This window comes from Chlamydotis macqueenii, chromosome 2 (assembly GCF_036417535.1).
Source record: "Chlamydotis macqueenii isolate bChlMac1 chromosome 2, bChlMac1.mat, whole genome shotgun sequence".
NCBI lineage: Eukaryota > Metazoa > Chordata > Aves > Otidiformes > Otididae > Chlamydotis > Chlamydotis macqueenii.
In genome coordinates, this window is record NC_141557.1 from 59,605,571 (window position 1) to 59,628,246 (window position 22,676).

General features: G+C 38.3%; 1 protein-coding gene across 1 annotated transcript in view; it reads left to right on the top strand.

The window, feature by feature from the left end:
- CNTNAP2 (contactin associated protein 2) overlaps positions 1 to 22,676 on the top strand; it is a 1,234,090-nt gene that overhangs the window by 1,145,706 nt on the left and 65,708 nt on the right. The window contains exons 19-20 of the mRNA XM_086743072.1: positions 8,539 to 8,784; positions 10,249 to 10,382. Coding sequence (XP_086599198.1) covers positions 8,539 to 8,784; positions 10,249 to 10,382 — 380 coding nt within the window. The remainder of the gene's footprint in view (positions 1 to 8,538; positions 8,785 to 10,248; positions 10,383 to 22,676) is intronic.

Sequence of the window (22,676 nt, forward strand, 5' to 3'; positions counted from 1 at the left end):
TTTGCTCTAAGTAATTGGGAGGTGATTGTTCAAGTGGTTTAATGTAACTAACTGCTTAGTTTTCATTGTGCATATTCCAAGAACCTGGAAAATCAAGGCAACATTCCCTCCCACTCCCTAAAAAATTCTGCTATACATGACATGATCATGATCTGTTAGCCGAAAGTTATATATTCCTTGAGTTGGAAATGCTAAGCTCCCAGTCTGGTTAGTCTGAATGCTGCAGTCAAGTTTTCCTACTTGTACAATCACACTTCAGGAACTTGAGTCTTAGCTTCTATTGAGTAAATATATATACTCACACAAAAAAAAAAAAAAAGTAAAGCTACTTCATTCTGCTGTCCTGTCAATGCTGCCTTATTAAACATGTACAGTTGTGGTCTAGTGCTTTGAAAATTATTTCACTTAAGTTGCAATAATTCATTTATTGGAAAAAAAAATTCTTGTTAAAGTAAAAAAAAATCCTTCCTTGTACTACTTACATATCTCAAAGAGATACCAACCTGATTATAAATTGAACTTGCCGGTACAGTTACCATCCATAATAAACTACTTATAAAATGCAACAATTTCTTCTTCTGTATACAGAAAGCAAGTAAATCAAGGTAGTAAGTTAAAAAATACTAAGCCCTGGCTCAGAAAATGTGACAAACTTTCAATTTCTTTGTCAGCTATTTATAAGAGGCCTGCTCTGATGTCATTGCTCACTGAATGCAGATGTTATATGAAAGATGAGTAGAGCAGCTTCAGCAACATTGCCAGCTGCTGCGTGCCTGTGCAAAGGCAGCTGAGAGATACGAGGTCCTCACAGTAGACAGCCATGTGCAATATTAATACACCTGTATGCTATTGGAGTATTATTGGCACCTCACAAGCTAATAAGGTATTTATCCTTACGTTAGCTCTGTAATGCAAGAAGATGTTTTTATTGTGGTAATGCAGAAAGTGAGTAAGATAATGAGGGAAGCAAGCAACTGCTTATTTTGAGAGTGGATACCTATGGTACAGGAAGGAACTGAAGCCAGATCTCACCTATCAAAGTTGTCTCTCTGAATGCTGTGCAATCATCAAATGGCAATCTCTAATATTTCTCAAATGACTCTTGCAAAGCTGCAAGTTTTTCTCTGAGGTTACCTAGAGAGCACCTTCAAAGACTTCCTGGCAGGAAATAATGAAACCTGGTCTGTTGTGTATTTGACATTACATTTTTTGTCTTCCATCCTGTTTTATTTGATGAGGCAGGTTTAACCATTATGGATATTTATTAGAAAGGGAGTTGGCTTTTCATTTAGATTTGGCAGAGAACACAGAGCACTGGTTGCCATTCCCTTATTCTAAGCCTGCTGTCCTAGACATCAGTTAAGATGGCTGTAGCTATAGAAAGTTCTATAGTAATCATCAGTGGCAAATGAAATGCAACTGAGATTTTCCCAACATTTTTAGGCTTGCCTTGGCGTGTGCACTTCTGTCCAGGTATAACAATGTAGAACTAAAGGCACCAGCTTTACAGGGCTATTCTAGGAGGTTTGTTGCCCTGGGCTCTCCATATGGTTAATGGAGGTAGAAATAGTGTTTCTTGTGAAGAAAGTTCAGAGCTCAGCCTTACTTATGCCAAACTGCTTCCTGGCAGAATCTACCTATTAGCATTGACTAGGGAGGCTTGAAAGTGCAATGAATTAAGTGGCTTAACCCCATATTCTGTGGCGCTCATCCTGTTCTACTGAAGATAGCAGTATGGATTTATGACCAGGCAGCATAATTTCACTGGTACACATTATTTTACATATCCCATGATTCTGATGGTCATTTGTTAAAGAAAGCTTTTTTATATTGAGTACTGATAGATTCAAATAGCAGAAGCAAACCCTCAGTGAGTTTTTATTCTATTAATGCCAACAAGCAGTTGTTGTATTTTGGTATTTTTCTCCACATGCAGAAAATTCAAACATGCATTACAAATTATTATGTTAACAACAGTCCAAATATGAGATTTGAGGATGTAGGACAAAACAAATAAATCTCCAATTCTTGGTTTCACAAACTGAATAGTGTGAACTTTAAGGTAGAATAAAAAGTTGAGTGAGATAACCAGATAAATTGCAAGCATTGCTATCTTCAGAGCACTCCAAGTAAATTCTCTCCCAGATCAACAGCTGAGACATTCTGACCCTTTACTGGTGCCCTATGGCCAGGATGTATCTCAGCAAATAGCCTTAATCTTTGTGACCACAGCCTGGAAATAGTTGCAATTTCTAGCACATTTTTAGCCACAAGCCAGACAAGCAAGCTCTAGTTAATCTCTCTTCAATATTTGTTACCATATGAGAAATCAAAAAGAAGATAAAATTATGGACCAGGAAAGAGGTTTTGTTCAGCTGTCTAAATTGCCCTAACAAGCTTTGTAGACACACCGAGTGTCAGAATGCCTCCAGTGACTGTCCTTGCTTAGGATTTTAAAAATACTGCTTTTTACGTCCAGAACTCCATGCGAGGAAGACATAGCACTGAGCATTGGCAAGTAGCATCACAGAGTAATGTTTTTAACTTACTGAATCTGAGCAGGGCCAAAAAGGCATTTAGAGCCTCCACACAGGACATACTTACAACTCTAAGATGGCATTTCTGTCAGCTTTGTGAAACAAAGGAGCGAGAATCTTTCTCTGCTGCATTTCTTATGTTTCCTAGCCAGGCTTCATAGTTGTCAGGATTTTGTCTCCAGCTTCTGTAAGGCAGGGATTTTACCCTGTTACTGCCATTAATAAGATTAATACAGTAATACCAGAGACGTAACCAGCATTACTTTCTCCTTGGTCCCCAGGTGAAAGGTGAAACAAGCCAGGTCTTAAGTTTACTTGGAAATATGTGAAATGGCAGTTGTGAGCCAGTATCTCTGGCTGTCCTACTGCAGAAGGTAGATTCCACCTCTTATGGTGCCACTCTTGAAATCTCCTGTGTTGAAACTGGATTTTTTGCAGTGTCGGGTTTTTTTGGTAGCTCACCAGATCCATTGTTTCTTTATATATTAGGAATAGTATATTGATTCATGACGATCGCTATTAATGTTCCTATCCCAACTCTCAGCACAGAGCCAATTCAATTTCTGTATAGCCTGCTGAATTCTGTATCTTTTATACATTTCTCCAGATAGAAAATATTGCTAAAGCTGTGTTCAGTCACACCTGTGCAATGCTGACAATGCTCTTCACAGATGAGGAAAAAGTAATGGAGAAAGAAGACAAGTTCTGAGTGTGACTGAGTGTACAGCTACCAAACTACCTGAGAAGAGAAGAACAAACACTGACATTTCACTGATGTTAAACCAGCAGCAAAGGAGAATCAGGTTCTTAGGCCTACAACACCAGCCCAGAAATGTCATGAGATTGTGGGATTTTTGCAAGAGAAATGGGATTTTTTGTAGGTATTTGTCTTTCAATACTTTTGATCCCAGCCATAATGAGAGTGTACAAAAGTAAAAGTAGCTGAGTGGGGAGAGGGAGACTGGGGAGACAACTAAAGAACTGTAACCTTCAAAATAAGTTTCGTAGTTCTGGGTACATATTATATTTTGTGTGGAAGTTTTGGATTAGCTTTTGCTTCATCCTTTTTCAAATTGAAGCTGGACAGCTTTGTAAAATATGAGCAGTTCACACTGGGGATATGCATCTTCCTTACTAAAATAATTTCTGATGATCCGCAATTCTTGGTCTGTGTTCCTCTACAAAGCAAGCCCAGACTGTATGTATTTGAAGAGTCTGTCAATAGAGGATGACTGTGTGTTGCACATTGGTGTAGAAATAGGTACTGTTTTGCAAGGAAAACTGATCTGTTACCACCACATTCATTTCCCCAAGGCTTCTGCCTCAAAAGGGCAATTTGCAGAGGAACCCTTCACTATGCCTTACGCATGATCTCCCAAGACTCATCTTTTCAGATAGCCTTTTTAATATTACAAAAGAAAGCAGAGGGTGGTGCATGCAAATATCATCTACATATCAGCAGTAAGGTTTTGTGCTGCATTTTACCCATTTTATTCAGGCAGCTTGAATGGTTTTCTGAATGAAGGACTTCGATATTCCTTCTATCAGAGCTTCAGGAAAATTATATGCTTGTGACCTCTAAGTAGATAGTTTTTTCATTGATCAGCCCTCCACATTTCCAATTCATCTTATACCTGTGTTCTATATAGACAAAATTATCCTTTAGCTTTTTCTAATATTTTCTAATCGTTTAAAGAGCTTGCTCCTGTAAGCTACTGAGCACTTTGCAGTCCTGCTGCGAGGACTTCAGCCTCATTCAGTAAATAGAGTAATCATGTGCATCAGACTCTTTGCTGAGCTAGAACTTGAGGGAATTCAATATTAGGCTCTTCCTGTTGAAAGCCTAATCCACTCATATAGCCAAAGTGAACCTTCCTCTTATGCTTCCTCTTGAAAGACGTGGTGTGCACGTGAGGGGAATTTGAAGGCTCATTACAATAGCTTGTATGCCTGTAATAACAAAGCTATACTGAAAATTATTTTCTCAGCACAAATCAAGTTAAGCATACAGAACATTCTGTTGTTAAACCCTTTTGGGAAGAAAAAACATTACAATTTCAGGGAGCACCATTTACTTAAAGCTTTCTTTCTAGTAATGAACATTTAAAGTAGCAATCTGTAGCATTTACAGCTGTGGAAAATGCATTGCATGTTTTCCAGTTCAGCCCCAGAGCAGTGCTGAGGTCAGGACTGAAGGTCCCAGTATTCCTAGTGCGTGAGGCCCTTGGTAAGAATAGTGGCAGGCAGTCCTAAAGATCGCTCTGAAAATAAAAGGCATGCCAAGCAGTAAACAGGCCAGAGACAAATGTAGTTTTACATCGGTATGCTGCATGTGTACGTGGATGTTCTCGGCTACAGCGGTAGATTCTGTAAGAAGCTGCTAGAAGTTGTTCCCCTTTGTTCAGTGGACTCGGCCGGGCCTAGGGCAGATACACTGCTGGCCAGGGCCGAGCCAATTGGTAGCAGAATGTTCCCTGATAACGTCTCTGCGATAACATATTTAAGAAGGGGAAAACAGACAAAAAAAGAGGAGAGAAGATGTGAAGAAGCTGAGTCGGGGCAGAGAGGGAGAGGCGCAAGCCTTGTGGGCCTTGCAGGCCTCACCCTCTGACCTCCTACCAGGCGGCCATCTGGACCTGACTCATCCCAGCCCGGCTGCAAGAAATGGAGAGGAGATGAAATGTGAAGAGATCCTGAGCAGCGTCTGCCTGCCTGTTGTGAAGAATTTCTTGTGAGAGGAACAGTTGCCGACGCCAAGGTCAGTGAAGAAGGAAGGGGAGGAGTAATGCTGCTCCTGGTCAGAATTCCCCTGCAGCCTGTGGTGATGACCATGGTGAAGCAGGTTGTCCCCCTGCAGCCTGTGGACGTCCACGGAGGAGCAGAGATCCACCTGCAGCCCATGGAGGACCCCATGCTGGGGCAGGCAGATGCCTGAAGGAGGCTGTGGCCCGTGGAGGGTCCCCTGGCGCAGCTGTTATGAAGGGACTGCACCCTGTGGAAGAAATGACCCACCTTGGAGTAGATAACGAAGGACTGTAGCCCACGGGTGGACCTCATGATGGAGCAGAGGAGGAATGTGAGGAGTTCTCCCCCTGATGAGGAAGCAGCGGCATGAAGCGATGTGTGGTGAACTGACTGTAACCCCCATTCCCTGTTTCCCCCTCTGCCGCTCCGGAGGGGGAAGGTGGTGGAGATAATGTTAAGAGGGAGGGGTGGGGGGAAGTTATCTTATTCTCATTCTCATTATCCTGCTTTGGTTTTAGTAATAAATGAACAGTTTTCCCCAAGTTGAGTCTGTTTTGCCTGTGACGGTAACTTTAAGAATTCTTCCCTGTCCTTATCTCAAATCCTTGTTTCTCATATTATCTCTCCCTATTCCCTTGGAGGCTGGGGGGAGTGAGAGCGAGACTGCGTAGTCTGGTCCCAATCAGGGCTAAACAATGACAGTGTGTCTCCACTGGGGCTGTGGTCCCCACCAGCAGAGCAGCAGTGTCAAAAAACAGGGCTGCCTGGCACGCTGGGACCCAACATGGTGGCTCTGGTGAGCAGCTCTGCCAGCGCCACATCAGCATAACTGATGCAGCATCTACCCGAGAAGCAGCTTGCATGAGCTACAAGCAGAGGTTGAAGAATAATAAATTAGCAGTTGTAGGGATATTTTTAAGCCAGTCTTGCAAACAGTTAGAGCTACAGTATATATTGCTTTAGATTTGTAAATGCTAATGCTTATTTTCAACACTGCTATTAATGGCAAAAGACATCACAAGTTGTGGAAGTATTTTCAGGATAGGGCCCTGCATTTTACTCCAGTAGTATTTAAGTTGAGTCTACTGCAAAATATAGCTGTTATACTGGATTGCCTCTCCTGTAACTGTTTCAAGGTGATTTAATGTTTCTCCTATAAAATGGCAGTTATAAATCTATCAGAATGATCTAATTGTTTATAGCACCTTGGGACCACAACTTGACTTCATGTTTCATATGGCCGCATGGTGACAGTGACTATGACATTTGAGTTTTGGGTAATTTTTGTATAGTAACAGGAAAACACAAAGCTTTTCCAGCTCTAGATTTAGCAAAATTCTGGAAAGGTGCATTGATAAAGTCTATTATAATTTTACCTGTCTTTTTATCTTTTCTCTGCTTAGCTACTCTGAATAAAGTCTGCAGACTCGTTCCTGACTTTTTTCACTGTACAGCTTGTAAAATTGACATCTTGCTCCATATGTTTTGAGATAAAGCCTTTGCTTAGAATTGTGTGAAGACTCCAAATGCTGAAAGGGAATAAAACTTAGTTTTCTCTTAAAATAAAGTTAGCGTGTTGATTTTTCAAAAGCTTTGATGGGCAATTTTGTATGAATCTATGGCAACTTTGCGTCATGTAGGAAGGTAGTAAATGATGAAAGATTTTGTTTAAAGACTAGTCACATCTAAGTATTGCCTATAACCATTCTTTAAATACCGTACTCATATGCTAGGCACATAATCTTTATTCATCATTCTTTAATCCCTTATGAAATGTTCATAAACATACCTTCTTAATTGAGTTTGTATAAAATTTAGAAGTTTCCTTTAATGATGTTGTCCCAGACAGCAAAACCTGTCCAGGACCACAATGTCACTAAATGAATGACTGCCATAGGAAGCCAGTGCAGCGATCCCCAATAGACTTAGTAGGTTATACACTACCAATGGTATGCAACTGTGCTGTGATTCTCGTAGGAGGCTGTCAAAGTCAGCCTTTGCTGTAAGAATGTTAACCTTGAATTATGTTTTTATGCTGACGCGGAAGTCACGGACACTGCACACGACCAATATGATCAAGCAAATGCCAATTTATTGTTGATACATCCCGGTTAATATAGCCCTTCTAGTTCTGCATCATGCGCAAGCTCTCTACTAATTGGCTAACTATATCATGCATGCGTTCTTAGCTAAAATATGATTCGTTAAGTCTCTTTGTTCACGCACAGGGTCCTCTCCACCTGCACCCTGTTTCACGTTCTGTTTTCAGTCACGTATACCAGCTGTTTTCCTTCTTCTCAAGGTTGCTTCATTACTTTCTCACAGGTGGCTTCATTACTTTCTCACAGGCAGTCTCCGTGATATCCTTGAAGCCTGCTGCTCACAAACATAACAATTCCATTCAGTCTGGATTGTTCACTAAGTGTCCCTAATTCTCCAGATATCCAACATTTTTAATGTTAAGAAATTAGTAGGACTGCATTATTATGAGAAGTAATAACAATGCTTTTTCAATGGAAAATGTGAATTCTGCCAAAAGTGGTTTTATTTTATGTCAGGAGTATTGAAACATGACTTTTTGTCTCAGATAGGTTTGAAAATTTTGTCTGAGTAGCACCTCCTGAGAGCTGCAGTTCAGGTGTCTCTTGCCTTGCTCCCCACTAAGTCAAGCTCCCCAGTTCATTTTATTGCCCATAGGGGCACCCTGATTATGCAATTCTCATGAAGGATTGTGCTAGCAGTGGATAATCTTCTAGCATTGGGTCCAATCCTATTTCAGATCTTTCAGGTGCTGGAATCTCCATCATTCCTTTGTGAGGTCCTTCCAAACTCACTCAAATCTGCTGCTCAGAATTGCTGGTTTTCCTTTTTCCTCACAGTATTTGTTTACTGTGCCCCTTAAATCTCTCTTCCTTGTTTCTCCTTTTTTGGAACATTATCTGCTGCAAGACCTCAATGAGAATAAACCTAAAGCGTGGTTCTTCTGGTCTGTAGTACTGATACAGGTATAGACTTTCTGTCTGTCTTTCCTTTGATCTATGAATACAAGTACCCACCAATAAAACGGAGATTGTCCTTTTCATTCTCATTGGAAAATAGTGAGGCTCTTGACAATATTGACAAAGTCCTTAAATAATGCAGCAGTAGAAACATGTATAGATTAGGACTGGTTAAGTCAGTGGCAATGTGTTTCATCCAAAAGGTGTCAGCAAGTTTAATTTCTCTTTTTCTTTTTTTTTTTTCTCTTATGTTCAAGATGTTGGAGCATTTTTTGAAGAGGGAATGTGGCTTCGTTACAACTTCCATTCCCCAGGGACTAGCATGAAGGATTTAGTTAGTCGAACACTTTTGAGTTCTGCAGATCCTGAGACCACAATGCCCAACCTCAACTTGAATAAAGAAGAGCTCAGCTTCAGCTTCAGTACCACGAAGTCCCCTTGTGTCCTATTGTACATCAGCTCCTATACCCAGGACTTCATGGCTGTGCTTGTCAAACCATCTGGTAAGCAACTGCTCTGGACTCTCTCAGTTGAAGGCATGATTGATAATAACACCAGACTGGCAATCAGCTGAAGGTCTGAACTAATGAGAAAGTCTCTTCACCCTTGTCATGTAAAAGTAAAGTATATGGGACCTGAACCTATACTAGATTTTGTAATGATGTAACTGTTCAATTCAGTGGGGTTTCATTAAACAACCCTCCTCCTCAAAAGAAAATGAAAAAAAAAAAAAAAAACCAAACAAAAAACCTGCTATAACAGTCAGATCCATGCTGCGAACTAGCATTATGGAGGGGACAAGTAGGCATCCACATGTAGGCACCTTAATCACTGAATTCATGGCAATATCATCAGTAGGCAATGGAAAGTGTAATGTACTGTTCTGAAAATCTGGATACCTGCTGAGGGGGCTAAAATGCGGATGTAGCATAGTATATAAGGTCCTAAACATTTTTGTGATGGTTGAAGATTGCATATGGACCATTTTTTGTTACAGTATTAAAACTGTATATATTTTGATTCCAAATAGTGCCTTAGTGCCCTATGAAAATCACAATTAGGATAATTTAACTACCACTCTTTTCTATTGGATAATTTAATATGAGCATTCCACATTCCACTCAATTTTTTCGGTTCATGGAGAAGAAAGAAGGTTCATGAGACAAATCCTACATCAGACATCTAAACTATAGCTGTAAAGCTCTAGGTCTGCTCTTTTGGGCCAGAATATTCCAAGTTTTGATCAATAATGGGATCTACATTTCCATTTCCAAACATCCTTCCTTTTAATTAAATATTAAAATCTGTTGTGCAAAGCAGACACTTCACTTTTGTTTAGAAAAGAAAAATCTGTCTGTCAGTATGTCACGAATATCCATTAATCACTTCTGACTATACTTTTTTAACAATATAACCTGAGGTTTTCGTTTCACCATATATTATTAAATTTCCATGAAAGTCCAGACAGTCACCCATCAACAACAATTAAGTCTGCGAGCAAGAAAGTCCTTTGTGTAGATTATGCATCAGTGTTAATTTGTTGTAATTTTGCTTTTATTCTTTGCATATCAATGGTTTATTCTTTAGGAAACATCATACTTTGTGTAACTTCAAAGAATTAGGAGGACAATAATCTCAACAATAAAGTGCCACTTGACGTGCTTAAATTTGTACCTATTGTGCATGTTTTTCAATGCATAGCTCCGATGTGTTTGGTTTGCAATCTGGAGTGTTTGCAAACACTTTGGTTTTGAGATGCTGGTCATTGTCACACTTCCAGGTTAATAAACTGGAAGTAGTTTTCAGCCCAGTAGTTTATAATCTCAAACACCAGCTCTTGTCCTACTGCAGAGACCAACTCTGAGAGCAATTTAAGTGTAAAATGGTATGAGAAAATAAAGAGGGAAAAATAGCTGGTGAATAAAGATTAAAATACCTGAGGATGCTTTTCACATTTCTTTCACTAGGGAATCTGCAAATTCGGTACAGTCTAGGAGGCACGAAAGAGCCATATAACATTGATGTTGACCACAGAAACATGGCTAACGGACAGCCCCATACTGTTAACATCACACGGAATGGACGGGACATAGTACTGCAGGTAAGTTGTAGGTTGTTTGGTTCCATTACTTGCAGCTTGTAGCATTTTGTTTCTCCATGGTCTACATCCCTTCTGAAGATATCAGTGCAATTCAAGAAATGAAAAGTGCAGTAGATAGTGTTCTGCTTGCAGATCGCAGTCCTAGGAATTATCAAAATTTATTACCTCCCTCTGTTGCATCAAGTCATGTTGTTCTGAAATCCTCGTTCTAGTGTGATAACAGCTGTGCTAATAGAGGTGTCACTGTAGATGCTCAAGGGCATCAGAGACATCTGGGCTGGTAGATAACATGGGACTTAGGGTAAACCTGCACATTCTGGAGCAGCAGCTGGAAGCCAAGAGGGATAACCTACAGCATCTTGAATTTACCCTGCAGACCAGTGAAATCAGAAGAGCTGTCTGCAAAGATGAGCAGATGCTTAAGTGTTTGTGTGACAGGACTCTGAGACAGAGAGTATTACTGAAGGCATATAGCGCTGGCTTATTTAGCTTTTCATACAGCACAGGCAGAACTTCATTTCTCTGTATCTCAGTTTACAAACCTTTGAGATAATATAATACTATTTAAATAACTGAGGAGAGTGCTGCGAGAAGCAATCAGTGTTTCCAGATAGCTTTCTCTCTGTGGTCATTCCAGCACTCTGTTTTCATTCCCTGGTTGTCACATCTGCAAACACAGAGATTCCAGCAGGGTATGAGAACAGTTTTGTCAGCAGGAAAGTCAGGTGGAAGGGATGGATTAATCTGGATTTGATAGTTCATAAGAAGAAAACAAAAACCAATAACAAATGAAATATATAGCTTCACCAAGCCAAAAGGTGAAGGATAGTGGCTGTCATGGTCTTATCTACCTAAAGATTAAAATAGATCCCTCACAGTTATTGTTTCAAGGCATCAAAAGGAAACCTTTTCAGTGCATTGTAATGTCATTTGACCCAGGCTCTCAGTACTCTAACCCTGGATACATTGAAGTAGAATGTCATAAAATTAGAAAATTTGGAAAATGTCAGATAATCTAAAAAATATACAGGTATACACTTTTCAGCTTTTGGAGGTTGGAAAGTGTATATTTTCATATATGCATCTATCTTGCGTGCTGTTGCATTTGGATTTATTTCTCTTACTGCTAAGTAGAAGCTAAAAAAGACCTACAGTTAGGTTGCCTTCTGCTGTTAAATGCTTCTATTTTGAAGAGGTATTACATGTTTCCTATGGAGTCATAGCTAACTGATTTAAACAACTGTAAAACTAAATAAATTATTTTCTGAAGGGATCAGATGAGACACCTTGCCCAGTTGGAAAACATGTACACAGTTAGGTATCTCAGCCTTGCATCAACTTACCTACATTTGGGGCCTAATGATTTTTTTAATAGTGTTTTATGAGACTGCTACTTATCTCGGGCTTTGAAGACCCAGAAAGATTTTGGTTAGTGTTGCTCTACTGGGGTAAAAATGTGTCTAATCTAACCAGTGTGCTTAAAACATAGCTAGTTTGTGTAATCAAGAAAGCAGATGCATTTGAGGCTTGTTAAATGAGACGATCTGTCTGATGCACATGAGAGAACAGGGAAAGTAGGGACCCATACAAAGCAAATTCAGAAATCCTACCCCTACTGTATCCTGAAACAGAAGATTTCTACCAAATTTTGTTTATTCTCTATAAGGAAGTTGATTTTGTTTTGTTCTGTAAATGAGAGAACCGTTATGAACAGAAATGGATCTGTTAAGTAGATTGTTATCTTGAAAATTAGTCCTATTTTCAAATATAAACTCTTCATGTTGTCTGGAAAAAGAGAAGATATAAATACAGTTTTTCTCAGTATCCAGAGGACAAATCATAAAGTATGAGTTTTCTCTTGGCAGATCTGAGCAATGAGCATTTGAGTAGACTTCTCTTTCCTGCTAAATCCTTCTCCAACCTGATGAGCAGCTGGTTTGCTTGCTTTTAGAGAAAGACAGCTTGCTTGCCAGGTGCTGTTGCTCACACTTCCACATCTCTACATGGCATAAAAGTGTCACAAGAAGGATATATTTCTCATCAAAGCTTCAGTTCAAGAGCACTCAGTATTTTTGAGATCTTAACAGCAAGTTCATACTTAGAATACCTGTCTTTCTAACTTACTGTAATAACCCTGTAGTGCCAGAGATTTAAAAAATCTGCGGCCAGGCAATAAATTGCTACCATATGAACTATGTGAACTGGAGTTTTATCATGATTCTCGGGTGTTTCACTTATATATAAATACAGTAAAAGACTCATTATTGAACTCTGTAAGACCTCACCCAATGGTGGCAGACCACTGATTGCTTACATAAAATCAGAGTTACTGTCCAATGAATCAGAATTTGAGGTGAGCTTTGAAATAAACATATCCACAATATTGTATATCCATACAGTAACAGACAAGGACAAATACTTAGTGTGAACTGTTGTCATTAGAATTAGATCCTTATTCCTAACATACCAAGACAGTCAAGACTAAAGGTAGTAGGAAAGAGTCTATCAAAAGGTTTTTATATTTCAGTTTGCTACATTCACTGACTACAAACAAATCAATAATTAGTTCTACATTAAATAACACGTTCCTGTTTGTGATGCCAGTGTTTTCTCAAGGATAGGATTAAGGATATACAGTTGATTTAGGTGTCAGGAAAACCAAATGACACAAATTCAGGGACAGAGATCAATTTTCTCTTATTTCCATGAGGTTGGAAAAATTAACATTTGCTAGTAAGAAATCCTGTCTCTTTCCTCCAGTAAAATACCAAATACTAGTAACCATGGCACACTTCCAAGGCTGCATTATTTCACCCGTGGCAAGAAAAAGCCCAGACTAACAGATAGGGAATGCATTATCCCAGTAAATGACATTTCAAGAGCTGAGCTTTAGGTCATGGAGGGCAAGTTTTACTTTGTTTGACTTAATTAGAAGGTTTTATGCTTCAGCAGGGTATTTTCCAAACCGTGAAAACCAGATCACTCTTTAACAAGTGTTCATGGATGATTAACGCTATTCACACACCAGTAAAGTCGTCTTTTAAGAAAGCCAAGGACAGAAGCTTCCTAGTACTCTGATCCAAAGCTCACTGAGGTCAATGAAAGGCCTTCTATTGACTGCAGTAGGCTTTAAATTGTACCTTACAGAACTGCAACAGTTGCATCCCTAGTGCAGAACTCATACCTCCTGCTTCTGTGTGTGTTCCCAGAGTAAAGTAAGAGTGGAATCTGGATCAGAAATATTTCTGTGCTGTTGCACAAAGCTATATCAGCTATGTTACAAAGAAAAAAAAAAGAAAAAAAATCAAATAATAGGATATGCTTTTTCAATAGAATAAAGCTAGTAGTCACCAGGCTTGGACTGGGCCTCTCAGCTTCTGTACTAGGATATTCTTGTGCGTTCTCAACAGATCTCCAATTCTTCATACCTGCTTTAAAGCCATTTCTAGGAACAGGTTATGAGTCACAGATTTTAATGACTTCTTTGTTCCTGAAAAGAGTTAGATCTGAGTGACTTCTTCAAGTCTCCACTGTTCCAAACCCATCCCATATACTTTCACAACAACTATCAGCAGCCAGTTCATATCTGCTCAGAAGACCGTATGGAAGGATAGCTATGGTAGAGAGGCTACACACAACAATACTACATATTCATTATGTTAATGGCTGACTCCATTCAAAGGGAACTTAATTTTGAGGCTTTATGGAAATCTTGACTTGAGCTCAGCTGTTCGTAAGTCTGAGAATAATGCAGGAAATTTATCTGTACAGATCTCTATCTTCCAGCTTCACTAGAGGCAAGCAGTAGAAATACTCATCTTCTGTGGAAAATAATCGGTGAAATATTTGACCCTTACGCAAATGAAACCAAGAAGAAACAGAATTTTTTCAAGCCCATTCTGTTATTTTGATTTTGAACTCTGTGCTACTTGAAAAGAGATAACATTTGCAAACTCCTAGATGCTTAAAAATGTAGATCATGCAGAGTTAATTTAAAACCAATCTGAAATACAAAATAAAATTAGCAATAGAATAAAATGAGTGAAGTGGAGAAAAGCAGTCTTCATATAATCCCAAGCTTAAATGCAATGAATATATCAAAGATTTTTATAATTATAGGTTAAATTTTGGTCTCATTAAAGGGAGTGGGAATATTCTCATAGACTTCAGTGAGGCTGTAATTTCACCACCTATCATATTATTGCTGTAGAATCTAGTTAACTATCGTATTTCAAGAAGCCTCAAGAGAATTTGATCACTCTTGCTTAAACAGAGGCCATAAAATTTCACCAAATTATTTTCTGCAGCTAACCCAAAAAGTAATGACAGCACTGTAATACATTTTCTAGAAAGACATTTAATCTAGCTTTAAAGACTTCAAATGATAGAAAGTTTACCATATCCTTTGGCCATGTTTTCCAATGGTTAAGTGCCATTCCTGTAAAGAATTTGCACCTAATTTACAGTTTGAATTCTGCAGACCTCAGCACTTAAGTTTGGGATCTTTATGTCTATGCCTGAGAGATGAAAGAATTATTTGGTGTCAGGTGTCATTCCTTTTCACACTTTCTTAGAGATGCTGATTAAAATGTCTTTTCATCTTGTCTGAAAGAAGATAAATAAAATGAACTATTTTACTTTACCATCAGAAGTCTATTGGTTTTGAGCCATAAAACAATTTTATAACTCTTCTCTAAGAAATTATCCCATTGAGTCACACTTTGAAAACCTTTACCCTAGGATTAGACATGGTAATGGTAGTTATGGCATCAAAATGCCATATTTATTTATTTATTTCCTTCATTTGCTGGGCAAGCATACTGCCACGGCATCCTTCGGACAGTGCTGTAAATTGTCTAGCCTCCTGATTAATTTGAAGACTGGTTTAACTACATTTTACTGACCAGTAGGGAATGGGAAAGTACTGTTCATGATTTGAAAGAAAACAGCCAGACAGTATTTAGAAATTCCATAGCAGCTGGCATGAATAAAACATGTTTTAAATATCCAGGACTTTAACCACAGATAAGCATGTAAACCATTGTTAATATCAATGCAACTGTAACTCTCTGGTTTTTTTCCTAATAATCAGGTATATCTATTATATTAAAAGTATATTTAATGAAATCCAAGCAGGTTTTGCTTTAATGAAAGAAAAATGTTCTATTAATAGTAAAGGGCCTCCTGCTGAAATTAATTATTTAAAATCCCTGGAGATATGTCATTTCCACTATGTATTGCTATTCTGCAATGGCAATGTATTACTCAAAATGCTAGTGTAACAGAAAGGTGAAGTCAGACCGTTTTCTAGAGCAGCACTATACATTACATCTGCATGTTTAATGCATTAGCACTGAGTTTACCCATAGCTGCTAAGGTCTTTTTCTCAATCACAAGTCACAAGAGAATGGTTCTTTGCTCAGATTTGAAATGATAGGTTTTTTTTCATGAATAGGTGACAAAGTAGCATAAAAAGCTATCAATATGAGAAATTTTTTAAATAAAACAAAGCTTATATTGATATAGTACCTCATTCCTATAACCCTAAACTCCATTTGTTGAATATAAAGAAATACAGACCCTGATCTTTGCATACTTCAAATTCTCTCCAAGTATAATGATGTTACAGATATTTCAGAAGACTAGGTGTTCAATTCTCAAAAGAGTCTGCAAACAACAAAGAAACAGCAGAAGAGAATTTAAATGATATGCATTAGAATCAGCAATGAATGGATAATTCACTAGTTAATAATTCTCTTACCCGTTCTTTTGGGCTCACAGGATGTTCACGAGCTCCTAGCAGTTTTGTCAATTTTATCCTTCACTGAATTGACCCAGCATCTTTATTTTACAGTGTGACTTACAATCTTTCAGGTAAAGACAGTCTTTATGGGTAGGCAGGAAGCTCATAAATGAGACATTTCTACTTCCCTTTTGTGCACAATGGAGTTGGTCAGTGGCATCTGCCAAGATAAGTCAGCACAACCCCATCAAATCCCAGCTAGCTGAAAGTCAGCCAATATGTTTCCATAAACAAGAACTCATTTGACTCATCAGTAAATGAGAAGGTGGAATATCTTCACTCTGAAGATCAGAACATGGAGTCAGATCTTTCTCTTACTAGCAGATGTACAGTGGGGAAATCGTGATCCTTAGAGCCCCATCTGAGGGTAGCATCTCACCCTGTGGTTGTGAAAACTGAGCCTACCACCTTCCCTGTAGCTGCTGCAGACAGACAGGGGCAGATGCTGAAGTACTTATTTTTATGACATATTTTCCCTCTCTGCATCATCTGAGATAGAATCACAGAATCATGGAATAGTTAGGGTTGGAAGGGACTTTTAAAGGTCCTCTAGTCCAGCCCCCATGCAAGAAGCAGGGACATCTCTGACTAGATAAGGTTGCTCAGAGTCTCATTCAACCTGGCCTTGAATGTTTCCAGGGATGGGGCATCAACCACTTCTCTGGGCAACCTGTTCCAGTGTTCCACCACCCTCATTGTAAAAAACTTTTGCCTGATTAAAGGAGTAGAGGGGGAGAATCACCTCCCTTGACCTGCTGGACATGCTTCTTTTGATGCAGCCCGTAATGCAGATGGCTTTCTGGGCTGCAAGCACGCATTGCCAACTTATGTTGAGTTTCAACCCTTGAGGTCTTTTGGGATAATAATATTCTTTACTTTCTCTTCCATAAATTCTATGAGAGAGGACCTCTGTTACGTATCCATCCTCGTTCACACACCTTTTCAGCGGAGCCTGTATTTTGGGATTCAGAGGAATTTTTCAGTTGTCTTGTCCCAGACTTTGGCCATGTCTGGGCCACATATCATTATAAGAGGCAGAAGTGAAATGCCTTCCTCACCCTACACCTCTGGTGCCCTTGGAAATAAAGGTAGGGCATTTAGGACAGGTAGTACAGTGCAGTTTGGTAGATCACCAGTCTGCATATCAGAGCAGAGCAAAGGTCTTCAGAGTGTATCAGCAGGCTTATCCACCTCACAGCATGTGTTACATACATTGGCTTACAGTGAGAAAATTTCCTTCTTCTATAACATATTTCCAGCCATGAATGTGTGTTTTCCTTGGCCTGTATGATTGCTCATTTGTTATCAATTTTTGTTGGAATTAAAGAAACAAAGAACGAACAAAAAGAATCATTAAAGTGTTTTCTGAGTCTAAGTCAAAAAAAGTCAAAACTTAACATGAAATAGGTGCTTTACATTTTATGGCAGCACACATTGGACAAATTAATATCCTGTGAAAGCCATCTTTAGGTACCTCAGGTAGACCTCTTTAATTTTAATAACTTGGTGTTATATGACCTGCTATTGCTTTTGTTAATGTTTGTTGTAATTCATCTCTTAAAGAAAGCAATAAAAAGTCAACAAATCTGTGAAAGAAGCGTCAGAGAATTGTTTCAATTGAAGGCAGCCAGACTAGTGTCCTTTTCCTTACCAGTGCTTCTGCTAGATTTTGAGTTATGTATCTACATTTTCATTTAAATTTTATCACAATTTTTGTATTTTTTTACAGTGAGAGAAATTATCCCTCATATTTATCAGAGCAACAGCAGCTTCAGGAAAATATAAAAGCTTATTGCACATAAGGGATTTCAGTTTTTAAACAGAAAAAAAAAAAACCTTTGTATTTATTTTATTTTTTTATGCAACGTGTCTGTGGTTTTTCTGTATCTGTATCCCATGTTGATCACTTTTCTAATTTAAATCACTGCAAAAAGAGACTATCATAAAAGGCTGCAGTTGTTATTTATTTTTTTTTAATGTAAAAGTCTAAATCAGTTAATTAAATCAGCAAAACAGATTTGGAGTGGTTCCTGAAACAGTATTAACTATACCTCTATAGGGATTTCATCTGAAGAGCTCAAAGCACAACACAAACCTTAAGTTCACCTTACATCATGCTGGTGAGGTATATGCCTCCTCTGTGTTCCAGATGAGCAATGAGGCTGCAGATCTGTGACACTCTAAGTCAGTAAAAAATGCTGGGTTTATGGTCCTGCCTTCTTCTCCGGATCCACTATTTATTTATAGCCTCTGGCTTGTCCCTGCTCTGGCTCTGATCTGATCCACAATAACCTGGGTCAAAGACCTAACCTGTCAGAAAAATATCAACGAAGCACTAGCGCCACACTAAGGAAGGAGCGTAAATTGCACCAAAATTGTCTCATCCTAAGGAATTACATTATTGCCACCTCAATCTGCTCCTTTTCTGTTACATTAAAGAGATAACATATTTTCAAATATTACAATATTGTTGTAATATTAAAATATCGTTTGTAAGGTTATTACTAACTTTTCAATAGGGGAATACCCGTCTCTGTTTCATCATTAAGAGGTTAGATTTCAGTCATTCCTGAAAGAAAAATAGTATCTCATATTTGATTTTTGTAGTCACTGTTCTGCTTTCTCCTACATTACTATCGTGCTTGGGAGCTCTGTCTAAACATCTGCACACTGCCTTGCTATTTTCTTGGGCTCTTGTGCCTAGTCTGTTCTAAATTTGTAGGCATTTTTGAGCAGGAACCTTATTTTTATTATGTAATATGAAAGCAGTTAGCACAAAAAGACCTTGTCCAGGACCAGAGAAGCTTTTTTAACACAAGTGATAAATCATTCTAATAATGCAGGAGAAAAATATTACATTGGTCTTGATGATAACACATCCCCTTCTTTATCCTGCTATTACTGAAGTCACCAGCAAAACTGTATTTATTTCAGATGGTGTGAGACTAAGCCTTACAGCAATATTACTCCACATGATTTTGAATTTTTTTTATCAAATGTCTTCAACATAAAGAAAAACCTTAGCTTTATAGCAGTATTCACACAGAGGCTGGATTGACAATGATACACATCTAGATTTATCCACGGGGTGAATATAAAGTGTGTGTATGTATAGATGCATTTTTTTTTTTTTTCCATGAGACTACTAAGGTGATGTAGACATTATAATTGACCTTAGATTGATATGTCTGTTAATCTCAGCATTCCTGTCAAGATTAGTTTGATTATCGAAGTGAACAGTAATTAAAAAAAAAAAAAATAATAGCGTTTTATTGAATTCTGGCTTAAATCCCAGCAACTTCAGATAGACAGTCTTGCCTTGGCATGACATGACTTGAGAACTGAAACTGCAGTCCTCAGAAACTGTTATCCACTTCATCTGTGTAATGCTCACAGCCACACTGTATGTTTATGTTAAGCTCAAACGAAACTAATGAGTTTTTAAAGAAAAGTAGTTGTAAGAAAAATCTTAAATAGAATTTTAAAACTGTAATTTAAAACAAATTCATGACATCAACCACTGTGTAGGCAGAGATTCTATTTAATTTTCATTAAATAATATAGTATCTTTTTTCAAATATCATTTGACACTAGTAATTCCGTTTTTATTATGTTATATTAAATTTATAGCCTAGTATTTCACACTGCAGGCTGCTGGGTTCCAGCTACTTACACTTGAGCAGCCACTGGAGGGCAGTCACGTACAACTTTGGAAAGAATTCAGGTTCGTCCTTGAACTCCCTAACCTCAAAAGAAATCCTAGATTAAGGATTTAAAAAATAATAAAATTCTTTTATTAGATAATACTAGTTTAGAACAAAGACAAGCAATAAAAGTGAGCAGACCGAAATCTCACTATTCCTCACCATTGTCTTGTGGTGCACCACTTCATTTCAGTTGAGCATAGCTCAAAGCTGGCGGTGGATGGGGAACTCGGGCATCCCTCTAGGGACAAGAGGTGCCAACAGCAGAGCAGGAGCTGGCTCTGTCGGCAGTCAGAAATGCTTACCCCAATTGATGGTAAGGCCAGGAAATCAGTATCAACAGTTTTTAAAGGGACATTTATTTCAACCAGGAATCAAAACAACCCAAAACATCACAGTCGTTAAGCCCTTAAAATAATTCATAGCTGAATCCATTCTGAAGTCTTTCCTTGACTTCAGTGAGATCGGGAAAATACATGTAAGTAGGTAGATTCAGTTATCAATGCACTACAAGAGGTCAGATTAGACTAATACCTCTAAGCAGTAAACTGGCTGTATCCGTTAGAACCTGCACTGCAATGCAGTGTTAGAATCTCCTTGTTGCCATCTCTGACTCCCACGTGCGGCAGGATCTTTTGCCTCTGCACTGTGATGGTATGCTCTGCCACACTGAAGTCCCAAGGGGAGACAAGGTCACTGGAAGGATTTTTTAATTTTTTTTTTTTAAATCTGGCCAAGATCACCATTAACTCAACTGTTCCGAAGTGAGGGGAAGAGGGGGCACACTTGCTCATATCTTTGACTCCTTCTTGGTGGCACCAGAAAGCTGTATGGTTTCACCACCGGCACTGGCCTGCACACACAGCTGCAGCCTCTGACTTTGAGCTTTGCTGCAGAAGTCCCATTGGAGGACTCCAGAATGTTCCATGATAACGCCCCTGCGATAACGTATTTAAGAAGGGGAAAACAGGAAAAAAAAAAGGAGAGAAGATGTGAAGCAAGTGAGTGGGGGCAGAGAGGACATTCTGCTACCAATTGGCTTGGCCTTGGCCAGCAGTGGGTCCACCCTAGGCCTGGACGAGTCCTCTGAACAAAGGGGAGCGACTTCTAGCAGTTTCCTACAGAAGCTGCCACTGTAGCACCACCTCACTAAATAAAACCAGAACAATCAATCAGTATTTTCAACAGTCTTTTCCTGATATGCCTCTTTAAAGTCTGTATCTTTAGTTTAATAACCATACTGGTAAATACCATGATAGCTCTGAGGCATTCCTGTTTATCTTCTTAAATAAGAAGGGAATATTTTGTTCACATCATATACTTGCAACTCCCATTGACAACAGGTCTGACACTTGTGCTGTTGGATGCTGGAATGGTGATTTCCCTTCTACTAGGGAAAACAATAGCAATCACTTAACTGGAGTTTGTACTTACTAGGACGTGCTGAGGTTAAGGCTCTGTATTTTATTTAGAACTGTTTAGTATTTTAACTCTCTGTAGTCACTTGACTACACTCTCTCAAAAATAACTCTTTTTTAATTTGAAATTATATAAGTCTATTTTCAGGTAAAATATGTATTTCTGCAATTAAAAATCTGAGAAAAGCCTTTCAAGATACTGTGTAAAAACTGAAGATTCTCACTTTCTGAGTAAGAAGATGGAACGACGTGTTTACACATATTTAACTCAAAAATCTGCAGTCTAAAATTGGGAGCCTGCCAGTAGTCACATTGATAAACATTGAAGGACAAATTTTATTTAATCAGTGTGCAGACTAGTTATGATCAATTAAAAATCATTTCGGAACATGATTATTTGTTAGACCTCTTTTGACATCTGCAGGGAACGTTTTCCCCTCTCTGTCTATTATGTATATTGGGGTTTTATGGGGTAGTATAAGAAAGACAGGAGTCATCTTTTCCAGCTATCATAGTGTTCTGAGATTATTTCCTCTGCAGATTCATGGCTATAACATTAGTAGGCTTTCCAAGTAATGAGCTCACGGAATTCCAGGGTATAATAGGATTAAGCCATTCAGTTCTATGCTATCAACCATTCATTTCCTTTTAACCACTGACCTGACCATTTGCAGCATCATTAAAGCAAAGTAATCCAAGGTAACAGTATTTTGAAATTAGAAATACAGCAAAAAGACGTGTGAAAAAGTTGTATGCCCTTTAGTATTGTGGTTTCTCCAGAATTTCTTCTGCCATCTATAATACTCTGCAAAGTCTTAAATCACATATATTAATTTCTATCTTCTTTTGCACCAAAGTAAGGCCAGAATAAAATAAACAATTGTTATTCTGCCCTCTTTAAGCCTGTGTAATAAACACATAAAGCCAAGAAAATAAATAACAACAGTAAAGATAAATATTCACCCCAATTATCTTTATAAAATGTGAACATCAAAACTCTACTGAGCTGTATTGGACTGTATTAATAGTGCTATTGCTAAGCATAAGCAATTTGGTTTTTTCCACTCTCTTCTCATTTTTCTGTTAAATAGTTTAAAAAATAGGAAAAAATATGCTAATATAATGTAATTCTTGTGCCATATCAGGGACAATATGAGTTTCCTGTAGATTAAACTATTTAGCTAAGTTGATTACTCATTAATTTATTTCTTAGGTTTCACTAGGTGTCATCACAACTGAATTGAGCAACATTTTCAACAAGAAAATAGTAAACATGAAGTGTAAAAATGTATGTCTTACTAATTTATTCTTCTTCTGAGAGAAAAGGAGAAGGGCCAACATTAGTCTAAAATTGTCAGCTATTTTCCTG